The sequence below is a fragment of the Dysidea avara genome, chromosome 12 (genome assembly GCF_963678975.1).
Source record: "Dysidea avara chromosome 12, odDysAvar1.4, whole genome shotgun sequence".
Classification (NCBI taxonomy): Eukaryota; Metazoa; Porifera; class Demospongiae; order Dictyoceratida; family Dysideidae; genus Dysidea; species Dysidea avara.
In genome coordinates this window covers 7,503,325-7,516,994 of record NC_089283.1, presented here as the reverse complement: position 1 = coordinate 7,516,994, position 13,670 = coordinate 7,503,325, and the positions used below count along the sequence as shown (strand labels likewise).

Sequence of the window (13,670 nt, the reverse complement as noted above, 5' to 3'; positions counted from 1 at the left end):
CCTGGATTTTACGAATTTCTGTCAGTAAGAAACCTAAGGCGGAAATTGCCTTTTTAAAGACTTTGATATGTTCTGACCACTTTATAGCTCATAATTGAGGTATTTGTGCATTAAAACAATAAATAAGTAAAGAATAGCTAGGTGAAAAGTTTGGAAATCCCAGTCAGTGAAAGCATTTTGGACAAAATTTATTTGATTTAGGCCAAAGATGAATGATTTTAGTTATATGCTTTGGGTAGCTATCGTGACAGTATGAGTTACAAATCACAAACGTCAGGTTTTATATACATTGTGTGTCTTCACGGAAATTTAATAAATTGCAGTACAGCACCTAAAAACACATAGAACAAGTTGATGTCTAAAAACCAGGCGTCATGCAGCTAGCTAACTCATCTGGAATAACTATAGACAATATATACTACTATGAATTAACCAACTATGTATTACTACTTTACAATAGGGTAGTTTGGGTTGTGCAATAATATAATTAGGTATTTCTCGTATTACGTAATTCATGGAATATTCGTAATTCGTTCAATTACGTTGCTATGCACTGCTAAGGAAACGTTTGTTAAATAAACCGCTTTTACCAACATATTACGCACAAAACTATCTTCTAAACTGTTTTATAGTGTGACTAACGTGTTTTTTCCCACAAATTCTCTCGACAAAGCCTCAAAGCTGCTCTTCATTTTCGTTCACGTACGTAAGGGATACGCCCCCTTTCAACTCGAAGCGATAGGCTATTCCTGGCAGTGTACGAGGCCTGCACCGTTGTTTTTCAGTTGCTCAATGCCTGAAAACCTCAAGGGGAAGGTAGTCTGAGGAAAGTCACCACACCCGTATTTCAGTCCGCCGAAAAGAAACCACCTCAGAGCAAAGTTCACCTGTGCAAAAGTTTAATACAGACTTCATTTCACTTTTACTTCTTACGTAAAAGCTGCTTTTACCGTTATTAAAATATAATTAGGTATTTCTCGTATTACGTAATTCATGAAATATTCGTAATTCGTTCAGTTACGTTGCTAAGCACTGCTAAGGAAGCGTTTGTTAAATAAACCGCTTTTACCAACATATTACGCACAAAACTATCGTTATTAAACGATTTTGCTCACGTGGGTGCGTACGGACAAACATAGGTAGATAGGTAGATAGATAGGTACACACACACACACACTTTTACGAAAACAATTTCAGTAAACCAGGCGCACGCCCACAGCCGGCCTTCGGCAGGCTGTGGGCGTGCGCCTGGTTTAAAAAGTTTACTTTACGCGCTTATTTTTACTGTAGTTGTTATGGCGAATATTATAGAAGAAGGACCTTCAGCGAAACAAATGAAGATCGAAGAAACTTCATCTGAAGGTAAAATATCTAATGTAGTGATTTTGATGACTACAATGCACCTATCAATGTATTGCCCCACCACCCCCCCCTCGGGCGTAAGTGGGGCTTTACAGGGGGAATTGACACGAAACTGCTGCCCCACTATGGGGCATTTGACGATCGTTCATTAAGCTCACAAATATTTTTTAATGTAACTTTCTTCGCTATGTCAAATCCCGAGTAAATCCCGCGTTGCAACTGGGGCCAACGGTGGGGATTTGACACGATAGGTTTGCCCTACTATGGGGCATTTGACATTCGACTGTGTCAAATCCCCCATATATGCCCGGGGGGGGGGGGGGGGGGGGGTAGTGGGGCAATACATTGATAGGTGCATAAAGGAGGGCCCAGTGGAAATTAGGAAACACTGACAGATCCCACCTTACACAGGCCGAGGGACATAGGCATTCGGAGCGTTTCTCGTGCGTATTCACCGTATACATTAGTGGCATGGTTACCTAGTGAAAATGTCAGTGATGTACAAACTTAAAATCTCGTAGGTTGGTTGATTGAAAATACAACTGGATTGTTGAAATCTGAACTGAATCTTTCATTCCAGATTTTCCAAGGGGTTCGACACCTTCGTAAATCTGTACGTGATTTGAAACCTGATTTGTGATTTGAAATTGGATTTGTGATTTGAAAATTGATTTGAAACTTCACTTGTGATTGCCGTAGTGTGGTTTGTGATGTTATTACTGTGTTGTGAAAGACAGTAGTTCATGATTAAAACTAGTATTGTATCACTGTGAGCTTGTATTGTTTAGAAATATGTTTTCGAGAATAATTTTCAAGCAGTTTTAATTATTTGCGTGGGCGAAACCGCTCGAGATTTTGTTGATTTGTGATTTGGTAGCTGAAGGGCGTACGTGATTTGGAGAGGTGTCGTACCCCTTGAGATTTTCCCATGAATTTGTAGGACGTTCCCGGAAATTATGAACGTAATTTTCGTATCTCATCTTTTAGCATCTAAAATACTAAAAAGGCTTCATGAAACTTATCTGAAATTTTTGCCAATCTCATACTGGGTGATATTGCATGGGTACAAATTAGTTGGCTGTGTCCCCTCAATAAGGCCACTCCAAATAAATTCTCTGTTTCCTGTCCTGGACTCAGGCATATTTGCATGTGGGCAGGCGGTCCATTTCCATTATTTCATTATAATATTGGTAGCTTTTCAAGCCATTATTTGTCTGGCACAGCCATAAAAAGGCATGAGTAAGTATGTTTCTTCCTTTTGAAGTTGTAAAATAACACAAATGTGAAGTTAGTGCCGACTTGATAGTACTGTTGACATGCGAGCTGACACTGTTTCAAGTTGAGCCTGTCAGTATGCAAGAATAACCAGAAAATAATGGAAGAATACAGAATAATGGAATGTTTAAGTTAGAGCTGACAGTAACCAGATGAGGGCGGTGGACGGGAAACAGAATTTATTTGGAGTGACCGAAATCCGAGTGTAGCTAATAATCATAGTACACTGTTAAAAATAGGGTGTAATCCAATCACCTTTGGGGGAGTTCTAACTGCTGTGTAAATTAAACTCCTTTGAAGGGAGTTGTAGTACTCCCCAGGGGTGCTCTAGGAGCAACTAAAAGGTGTTACAAGGGCATTGCAACACTCCCTAAGGGTGTTCTAGGAATAGCTATAATAGGTGTCACAGTACACTTTAAAGATGTTCTAGTGCTCTCCATGGTGGCATTTTGTTGAAAAGAAATGTAGGCTTGCTATAGCATTCCGGTAACCTTCGTGTTGATTTTAATTTATACTCAATGACTACCAACAACAAAGCACATTAGCAGTACGCAATAATATATTTGCAACACCTTATACTTACCACATAGTTGTTTCCAAGTCACTCTTATAGAAGTTAGCAAACTGTACTTATAACCTAATTTTCAATAGAAGCATCCAATTGTGGGTTTCAATATACCTAGGTGTAGGCAAACACCCTTACAGTGGCTTAGCTATTATTGGGGAGTAAAATGACATTTGTGGTGTTCAACAACACCCCAAGTGCTACAATACTCCCCTAGGGTGTTGTAAATACCATGGGTGTACATGAACACCTTTACGATGGGTGTACCTGTAACACCTCGTTTTAACAGTGTAGGGTCTGCAATGCAAAAATCAATAACTTATGTAAATTGAATTACACCTAGTGTAGCATCCAGGTTTGTCGCTTTCTTCGTGGATAGTAGGGGGTGCTTCTCTATGCTTTCAATCCCCTATGCTTTCTTCTACTAGAAAACGGCCAACTAACTAGCACCAAATATTGCATACACAATTTCATTTATTAGCAGCAAAAGCATACTTTCCAGGAATATATCTAACAGATTCTAGGAAAATTGAAGAATCGACCTATGCGATTTTAAGCTTGTTTCTGACCCCTCGGTAGAAAAGTCTTATAATTAATATCATGTGATTTTTCACTGCAGTTTTAGTAGGGTAGCCAGACCACTACTTTTCTCTTTTTTTGTATGTAAATTTCCTGTAGTGGGTCTGGCTACACGAGACTATTTTGTAATTGCTGCAATACTCACCCTCAACATTGTTAAAAAGTAGTCAACTAAAAGTATTGGTGGTTTGATTTTATTGGTCAGTTTCTGGTGGCAGCATAATCTGTGTGACTTTTTAGCGACTAACAAAACTGATGTTTCTTCCTCTGGAGCACAGGATAAGCAGAGCAACAACTACCAATACTAAGTAAAGTACCTGCATGCAGAGTATGGTTAAAATGTCACTGCCATGGAATCATACAGTACGGTAGTACTGTATATTAGGGATCATGCAGTTTTGGGCTTTCTTGTCCAAAAATATCACCCTAAAACCAGCCTCAAATTTCCTTCATAACAGTTTGGCAGTATCGGTTAGGTATAGTCAAGCCCAAAAAATGCCTTCAGAGTGACCCCAAACCCTTCCACAAGTTTCTATGGAATTTAAAAAATATCCTATTTAACTGAATTTTCTACTGACTAACTAACTAACTGATGCTTTCAGCCTAGCATAACTCGACAATGGATAAGGCTACGGGCTTGATTTTTTTCACTATTTGACGTCACTTTATCCCGAGACATGCCTTTTTGCCAACTGCAGTACATACAATGCATGTATCATGGACTTACCTTTGTCCTCCTTTGTGTTCCAGTTCTTTTCGCTGACAACACAAGGTGTCAATTTGCAATAGCACGATACGGCTTCCCTCTGGCTGTGTCATGCTTTTTGCCCGCATTTTCTGTAGTGACTGGATTCATTGCAGAGAAGTTTCTTATACTGTTCTTCGTTTGTAATGCTGTGTAATGAGTGGAACGTAGCTACAAATGAAACATAATAGCCACTTCACTTTTCAATGCGTATTTGATTATTGGGGTGCACGTTACTTTATGGAATGCCTGGTGCCATTCTTTCTTTTAATGTGGTGCATGTGGATTCAGTAGTCATAATTGCGTTTAAAAAGTAAACAAACAAGTAGAAGGAAAAACTAGGTATTTTAAGCTGGATTAGGGATCAAAGAACAAAAAAGCAGGGAAACAAGGGAACAACTAAAAAGTTGTGAAACAAGGGAGGTTGCCTTTACCTGCAGACATAGTTGTGTACATCTAATCTAGTGCTGAAACGAATAGCAATTTTTACTATTCGAATAGTTGTGGAACAAAACGACCGAATATTCGATTATTCTTTAAGCTTATACTTCAATTGAACAAGTACTGAAACCTTTTGTTAGGGAGCAAGGTAAGGCCTAAGAACTATTTCTGTCTTTTCTATAATAGAATTTTTACAGCATAGATACATCATTTCATTCACAATCTTAAGTTTCAAGGCTGGCTTTTCATCTGAATATAGTGTACAAAGTGCTAACGATTATTCGAATAGTGTGTTAACAAATCGAATAGTGTCATGCCGACCGAATAGTCAAATAACCGAATAATCATTTCAGCACTAATCTAATCCCTAATTCAGTTGTGGTTATAGACTGGAGAGTAGGGATTAAATGTCCATTAGTATATCTGCAGGTATAGGCAACCTCCCTTGTTTCACAACTTTATAGCTGTTCCCTTGTTTCCCTGTTTTTTTTTTTTAATTCCTAATCCAGCTTAAAATTCCAAATTTTCCTTCTACTTGTTATTTCAACTACTGTATAACATAATGCAAACAATATATTAATGCTTCAAGTACTTATGCTAAAGGCTCTATAGTCTAAATTTGAAAGCATCAACTAATTTCACCTTCATTTTGCAAGCAATAGGTACAGTACAGAGAAACATTTCATTTCCCGTTCTATGTGTGTTCTATTAGAAGTTCTCAATAAATGTGTACTGTATTATGGTACGTCAAACAGAATCTATAAACAATTCTATTGTGATATCTGTCTTCCAGGATCATCATATTGTGTGAAGAAATTGGGTAAAAACAAATCCAAAAGCCAGTTTATAGCTAGCTTTCAGTATTGGATATGTACAAGGAGTGAAATACATGCAAAACAGCTAAGCTGTAAAAAAGCTTGCATCTTTTAGAAGCCTGGGTGAAGAAAGTTGTGATGGCTGTCAAGGAATGGCTGTAATAATGTATATTCCAATCAATTGTAATAATGGCCAGAATAGTATCATGCTAGTACTCTATTTTAGGAATCATGAACTTTTGGGCTTTCTTTCCCTTCAAAATCACCCAAAAAAACAGCCTTAGCTTTTCTTCAATACAGCTTCGCAACATAACCAAGTACAAAAATGCCTTCAGAGTGACGTCCAAAAGTTCACTGAAAGTTTAAAATTTCATTATTCAACTAAATTTTCTAATAACTGATTAACTAACTGATGCTTTCAGACAAGCATAAATGTATACAATGCATAAGGCTACGAGATTTATTTTTTCATTGTTCAACGTTGCTTTGTCCTGAGGCATGCTTTTTGCCAACCACAGTGTGTACATATAGTTATGCATCACAGACTTACCTTTGTGTCCCAGTTCTTTTTGCTGACAATGCAAGGTGTCGATTTGAATTGCAGTAATGTGATATGGCTTCCCTGAGATGTGGTGATAGCTATTACACTTATTGTCCATATTTTCCATAGTGATTGCAGAAACACTTCTCATACTGATATTTATTTGTATTGCTGTGTAGACGAAGCATAATGGACACTGCACTTTTCAGTAATTGATTGTTGGTACTGTGTTCATTCTTTGCATTCTTTGGGCACATGCATTGTGTATTTTACAATTTTAAAACTGTTCCTAATGCTTAACTACGTTTACATGCTCGAAATAATGCCAGTGTATTGGCACAAGTCTACTCCCTTCATTAAAAATTTTTGTTGTGTGGCTTTATATAACTCATATTTTTACTCAGACTTGTTTACATCACTGGCTTACTAGATCTGAAGATGTTGTAAATTAGGCATTTATCAGATCAAATTTTCATTGTAAGCTAGTATAGTCTCACAAATCAGCCCCTTGTTGTTAGCTTGCATGTTATTAACAAGTCTCTGCTATTTTATCATTGCCAGACACTGCCCAGTAGCAGGGCATACTGTTGTATGAAAACTACCAACTCATTTTTCCTGAATCAGTCAGAGAAAAAACAGAGGAGGTACAACACACTCACATGAGCTCATAGGATCAATTAAAAATCAATTTCAGGAAGGTTTCATTGAAATCTAGGTGATAATTGAAAGCTTTTCTTATGCGTAATGTAAGGGCATGGTGAACCCTGCTGAACCCCAGTGGTTTGATATAAATATATAGGACAATTGAAGACATCATCAGGTGATGAAGAGCTTACTGTACGAACTGGAGGGCAAACACCAGCGATGGAAGAGAATAGCACTAGAAATTGTACTCAAGGTCTCCATTATCCAATAATTTGCATACTAACCATCAGTTTAGAAGTCAAAATATGTAATTAACATAAATTCTATTTGATAGTGCCTACCTCTTTTGGAGAAAAAGAGTCTGGCTATGCATAGGCTACCAGGAATGATTTAATACAAGGAAATGTGTCATGCTCATACGTATGATATACCAAATTAATAAACAGATTGGTATAAGTTTAATGAATTATTGTCAGTATTGTGGTACTAGCTACTTAGAATTAATAACGCTGCACCTGTTCTTTAGACAGAGCATTCACAACATTATATCAATTGTTACCTTGTAGATTTTGTACTAGACAACATTTTAGAATGCACAAACTCCTCATGGTGCAAAAAAGTATTAGCATCGCTACTAGACAACCCCAGTACACATGATGTGACATTCAATACATCTGATGGTGGTAGTGTGAGTGCTCATAGGGTAATAGTAGCAGCTGGTTCACCAGTTTTCCACGCTATGTTGTATGGTAACATGAAAGAGAGTAGTCAGAAGGAGATTGAACTAACCAATATAGACAGTAGTACACTGAAAATGTTACTTTCTTTTATTTATTCTGGTCATGTCCGAACAAATTTAATGGATTGCGTGGAGTTGTTACGAGCTGCTGATTATTTTGATATCAAAGAATTGAAGACGATGTGTCTTGACATGGTTAAAGAGAAGCTATTTGATATTGGATTTGATGACTTGATCTACAATATCACCACCTTGGCAATAAGGTATCAGTTAGACTCGTTGCTTGATGTTTGTGTTACCCACATAGAAATACATATTGAAGAAGTCATTGATTGTTCATGGTTTGGTTCCTTACCATTGTCTGTGCTTACCGTGCTTGTGAAGTCATCCAATCTTGAGGTGAGGGAACTAGATTTGTTCCTAGCAGTTGCTGAGTGGTGTAAACAACAGCACAATGGTAATGATGATGACATTAAACCATTGTTTAAGCAGATCCGATACCCACTTATACCAAGAAGCCATTTGATTGAGAAAGTACTTCCAACAAATATGGCTGATCCTGATCTTTACAAGGCTGCTTTAGAGTATCATGACACTGACAAGTTTGATGGATCTGAAGACCAGCTAAAACTGAGAAGGTATTACTTTGATTTTGAGCCAACAGATGATGATAATGATGATGACATAAGAATTGAGCACACAGCCAAAGGAACTTTGATTACAAATGATGGACCAGCAACCTTTGTTACTTGTGAAGCTGGTGTACGTCTCAGATATTTGTGTGACATACCATTTACATTTTGCCTAAAATCTTGTCAAAATAAACACAGAACATTGCTCAAGTTATATGACATTTTTGATAGTGATCAGGAAAATCGTGCAGAAGAAAATGTAGTCGATCTTCCTATTGGAGAAGAAGTACAAGGAGTTATCTCCCATGAACGTGATGAGGTAAAAGCTCAAATCGGAGATGTAGTACTGTACACCAATTCTCCAAGTGATGAATGTTGTGAATTTAGTATTAAGTTGTACATTGGTGACCAGGTACATATCTTGAGGACATAACTTAATAGCATAAGTGCACAATACACACTATTGTAGCTGTATATATGCATTAGCAGACACATCTTAGCTTGTATGTTTCCCTTATGCATAGTACTTGTTATACTTCCTATATGTACGCACATAGGTATTCAAAATCATTATATTATGGACTGAAGAATTACAATGTATAGACTATTTGAAATGGTGCATAAAATGTTTATACAGGCATTACCTTGGCTACTGGATACTCTGAAATACCTTGGCTATCTATGTGGTAAAATTTTGTATGCCTAACCAATTAGTCCTACCCATTGATGTGTTTATATTATGCATTGGTGATACATTGAAGGCATGGTGCACATTGATGCGAAGCGTGTATCATAATATCGATGTATTGAGGTGTACGGACATTAGAAATGTACCATATTTTAATGACTGGCATTCTCATGTATAAAATTTATTGTACCTTTTAGATGCCAAATGAATTGATCTGGAAAGAAAAATATATCTCATTTTCAAAAGTAATAAACGCCTCTATTAATACTCCACTTTGTATTGTGTGATATATTGCTGTATTGTGATACAATGGAGACAGTGTATTGATATGCCCAAATACTGTATTGTTGCAACTCATTTGTGTACCAACTGAAATCTGTGACTACAGAAGACAAAATATCCATGTATGTTTTTTATGCCAGGCGTGCATGCCTAGTTTACTAATTTTTTATTGTAAAACTAGCCTACGTATCTATCTACCCATGTTTGTCTGTGCACACCCACATATATAACCAGTCCATTTAATGGTAAAAACAGCCAACATGTGATAATTAAACACTAAATGAAGCCTTCAACGCTGGTGAGCTTTGCACTGAGGTGTTCCCTTTTCCAAGAAATGGCTGCAATGATGTTAATGCTAATAAATTTGATTAATGGACAGCTAAATCAGCCACACCTACATACAGCCAAACCACCTCTTATTTCACAACTTTTTTCATTTGCATTTTGAAGGTCACGCCATTTTTCCATAGCTCGGCTGTTTTGTGTTACACTTCTTTTTGTACTTTATAAGGTCCCAAAACTAGCTGTACATGGCTGACTTTGGAGTTTGTTTTTACTCACATTTGTTCTTATCTATATTCAGACACAATGATGATTATGGATTATCATGATTACAGAGTTATAAATTATTTCAATTTTGGTGATGTTACTGTAATAATTAATAGAGCACGGACTTCGAATAGAACACACATAGATTGTAATGTTCTAGAACTTCCATGGATGGATCAATGAAATTGTAGATATTGCAATTGTGTAATAGCCAGCATTTTTCATTTATAAAATAGAAATTAAGTGAGGTGATCAGCCAAGATAGCAGTGGTTCAGAGGTTAAGGATGTAGGTGCTAGGTATGGAGGTCCCCGTGTTAAGTTATTTTCCAAGTTGACATTTTTGTGCACTATTTTACCCTGCACTCACTGCTCTATTAGAGTATCTCAACCCTGCTATTTTACACTTGCTTTACAACTCTGTAGCTGTAATTCTATTGTTTTTCAAACCATCAAAAGGCACTGCTATTATGATCAGCCTACGCACACACCACCCTGTAGCCATGACAAAAATTTGATCTTTTTCATTTACACGAATAAACATTTTTATCTATGGGAATTCACCTTTCAGGGCCGTAGCCAGACTTTTATATGGGTAGGTTCTTTTAGAAGGAAAGTGGACCTTTTTTATATGATAGCTATTATAATATGATGTGTGAAGCACACCCAGCATGCGAAGCTTGCTGAAAGTAGGGGGGTGTGAGGACATGCCCCCCAGGAATTGTTTTGAGGATTGGTACTAAAAGGTTGAATTTAGTGACATTTCAGTCAATATAAATAGCAGTTTTAGGTAAGCTCAAGACTAGCTATATGGATGTCATCTGGGAAAATATCTCTGCTACTACTGTAATTATACCATCTGTACATGCATGTAATATAATATATTAATATAATGTATTGGAATGTCACAGTGAATAAGAATGGGAAATATTGAGCACTCTCTCATGATTAACAAGGGCAGTGGAGTAGAACAAAGAGTGTCTTAAACAATGAAATTTACACACTGCATGGAGTTGAAACATGGATGCTATTGATGGGGTCTGTATGGGGGGAGGAGCTTTCCCAACAAACTTTGAATGAAAGCTCTAGTTTAGATGATCTCACTATGTTTTTGTAAAGGTTACATACAGCTTTTAAAAGAAAATGTAATTGGGACTGTTCTATTAGAGTGATTGTTCTATTAGAGTAATTGACTGCTCTATTAGAGTATTTCGATCTTGCGTTACAAGTACCGAATAAGTTACTCAGAGCACTTAATTTAGCTTGATAGCTATTGCTACTTATTAGTGGTATTTAATAAACTGTACCTAATGGAATTTTGCTGCTGAATATTTGGACTTGTATACTAAAATTGTGGACCTTTTTGCTAAAATTGTGGACTTTTTTTTACTGAAATTGTGGACCTTTTTTCCAACAGGGCGGTTCTTCAGAACCCCCTGGCTATGGGGCTACCTTTATATACTCTTCATTTGGGCTAAAGTTTAAGGCAATGGAGTTACATGTTTGCATTTTGTAACGTTCTTTGCAAAGTGTGCAAAAAGAAATTTAAGTCCCCTGTTGACCCTACAGCTTGAGAACAAAGAAAAATTTGAAACTTTGAATGCTTATAAATAGCTGGTGGAAATTTAATCAAATTTGCTACCCTTCATGGCAGACAGTTATGCTGCAAACGTGGTGGGCTTTGAAGAAGGGGCCATGGAACTATGCATGCATGAAAATGCTATTTTCTTTTGTCTGGTAACGGTGTGGTGTGCCAGCTTTCTTAGCTACATTACACAACCGTGTGTCTTGATATATAATAGGAAATCATTCACTGTAAAGCTCCCTTAGCATCCTGCACTCATATTGTAAAGTTCTAACAATTACATAATATACCATGTAGATTCAGATGATAGTTTAGAGGAGTTTGATTACCTGTGGTGTAACATTACATATTCATCACTACTACAAGACTCCAGTACACATGATGTGACATTCAAGACATCTGATGGTGGTAGTGTGAGTGCTCATAGGGCAATAGTAGCAGCTGGTTCACCAGTGTTCCATGTTATGTTGTATGGTAACATGAAAGAGAGTAGTCAGAAGGAGATTGAACTACCCAATATAGACAGCAGTGTACTTAAGAAATTATTTACTTTCTTTTACACTGGTTACGTACGAGCAAGATTATTGGATTGCATGGAGTTGCTTCAAGTTGCAGATTATTTTAACGTCGATAAATTGAAGACCATTTGCTTTAGCATGATTGTGAAAGTACTGGATCATTCAAACTTTTGTGACATTGTCAACCTATGTGTAGACCGGCAGTTGGACTCACTGCTTGAGAAGTGTGTCAATTTCATGGTGGACAATGCTGAAAAAGTTGTCAATAGTACAGGATTTGGTTCATTACCACTGGTAGCACTGGCTACATTTGTGAAGTCATCTGACCTTGAAGTGAGGGAACTGAATTTGTTCTTTGCAATTATTGAGTGGTGCAAACAACAGAATGGTACAATAAGTGAAGATGATGCCAAATCTCTGTTTCAACAGATCCGATACCCACTAATACAGAAAAAAGATTTAATTGAGAAAGTACATCCAACAAATATGGCTGATCCTGATCTTTACAAAGCTGCTTTAAAGTATCATGACACTGCCAAGTATGATGAACCTGAAGACCAGCTAACACTAAGAGAATTTTACTTACATTTTTGCCCACTTGTTGGAGACTTAAAAATTGAGCATTCAGCTAAAGGTACATTGATTACAAGCAATCAGGAAGGTCCTGGTGTTGCTATGGTAAATGTATCTTTTATAGAAACTGTAAAATTTACATTTTGCCTTAAGTCTTGTAATGACACACCTGTAGGTGAAAGACAGCTCCTGTTATATAACAATCAAACGTTACGTAACATCAAGTCTATTTGTGGTATTCCTATTGGGGAAGAAGTTGAAGGCAATATTACCAATACTGGTAACTGCTTAAGAGCTCAGGTTGGAAATGTAACCCTGATGATCATTAAATATGCAAAAGAGAAAAGTTGTGAATTTGCCATCAAGTTGTATAAGGGGGATCAGGTGCACATCATGAGGATCTAATAGCATAACATTACACATTTATAATTTATCACTTTTTTTTGTTTGACTACATACTTTTATTTGCTGTATGGCTAGTGGTATCTTCTTAGCTGATTATTGTACATGTATTGTTCATGGTGACGTGTTATAAGCAAAGTCTTGCTATGTTTACATTATAAGTGTGTTGGTTGTAGAATGGTGAAGCTTTATACTCAAGAGGTCAGATGTCTCATAGAAAAGTTCAACTCATTTAACACCAATGCCTCAATATCAATATATAACTATTCCAATGTATATGAATTGATATCAATGTACTACGGTCTACAGAACTCTACCCAACACTATGTAGCTTTCTTAAATCTCTTGCATACTTCTTGCAATAATATATAATAATATAAAATGTGATCAAAGAAATCAAAAAGATACCAATTTGCATTGCAACACCGTAAAATCATGCATGGAAGCGTCATCATCAGCCTCCTTCGAGTGGAATACAATTTGTGGTTCAGCAAATTTTACTGCTGGTTTGTACTTTATGTGGACATGAAATGCATCGTTTCACCCCAGAAATGGAGACGTTGAGTTTATCAAAAATACTTATTATATATTTCTATCGAGTTTCTTGCCTCAATGAAATATGCCATGCATGTGTCACTCTTAAATTTATGCAAAAAATCTGTCTGAATCTTGCCAACAAAGTGAACAGTATCTTCTAGTAGAAATAATTTTTGCACAATGTGACAAGTAACAATTC

General features: G+C 36.8%; 1 protein-coding gene across 1 annotated transcript; it reads left to right on the top strand.

Moving 5' to 3' along the window:
• Positions 1–1,294: 1,294 nt before the first annotated feature.
• LOC136240755 (BTB/POZ domain-containing protein 9-like) lies at positions 1,295–13,112 on the top strand. Its single transcript, XM_066031794.1, has 2 exons — positions 1,295–1,362; positions 11,739–13,112. The coding sequence occupies exons 1-2, from the start codon at positions 1,296–1,298 to the stop codon at positions 12,935–12,937; spliced, it is 1,266 nt and encodes a 421-aa protein (XP_065887866.1). The 5' UTR covers position 1,295; the 3' UTR covers positions 12,938–13,112.
• Positions 13,113–13,670: the final 558 nt, after the last annotated feature.

Coding starts and splice junctions, on each gene's coding strand:
- LOC136240755 (XM_066031794.1), top strand. CDS start 1,296: ATGGCGAATATTATAGAAGAAGGACCTTCAGCGAAACAAATGAAGATC. Junction 1,363..11,738: donor CGAAGAAACTTCATCTGAAG/GTAAAATATCTA, acceptor TATACCATGTAG/ATTCAGATGATAGTTTAGAG.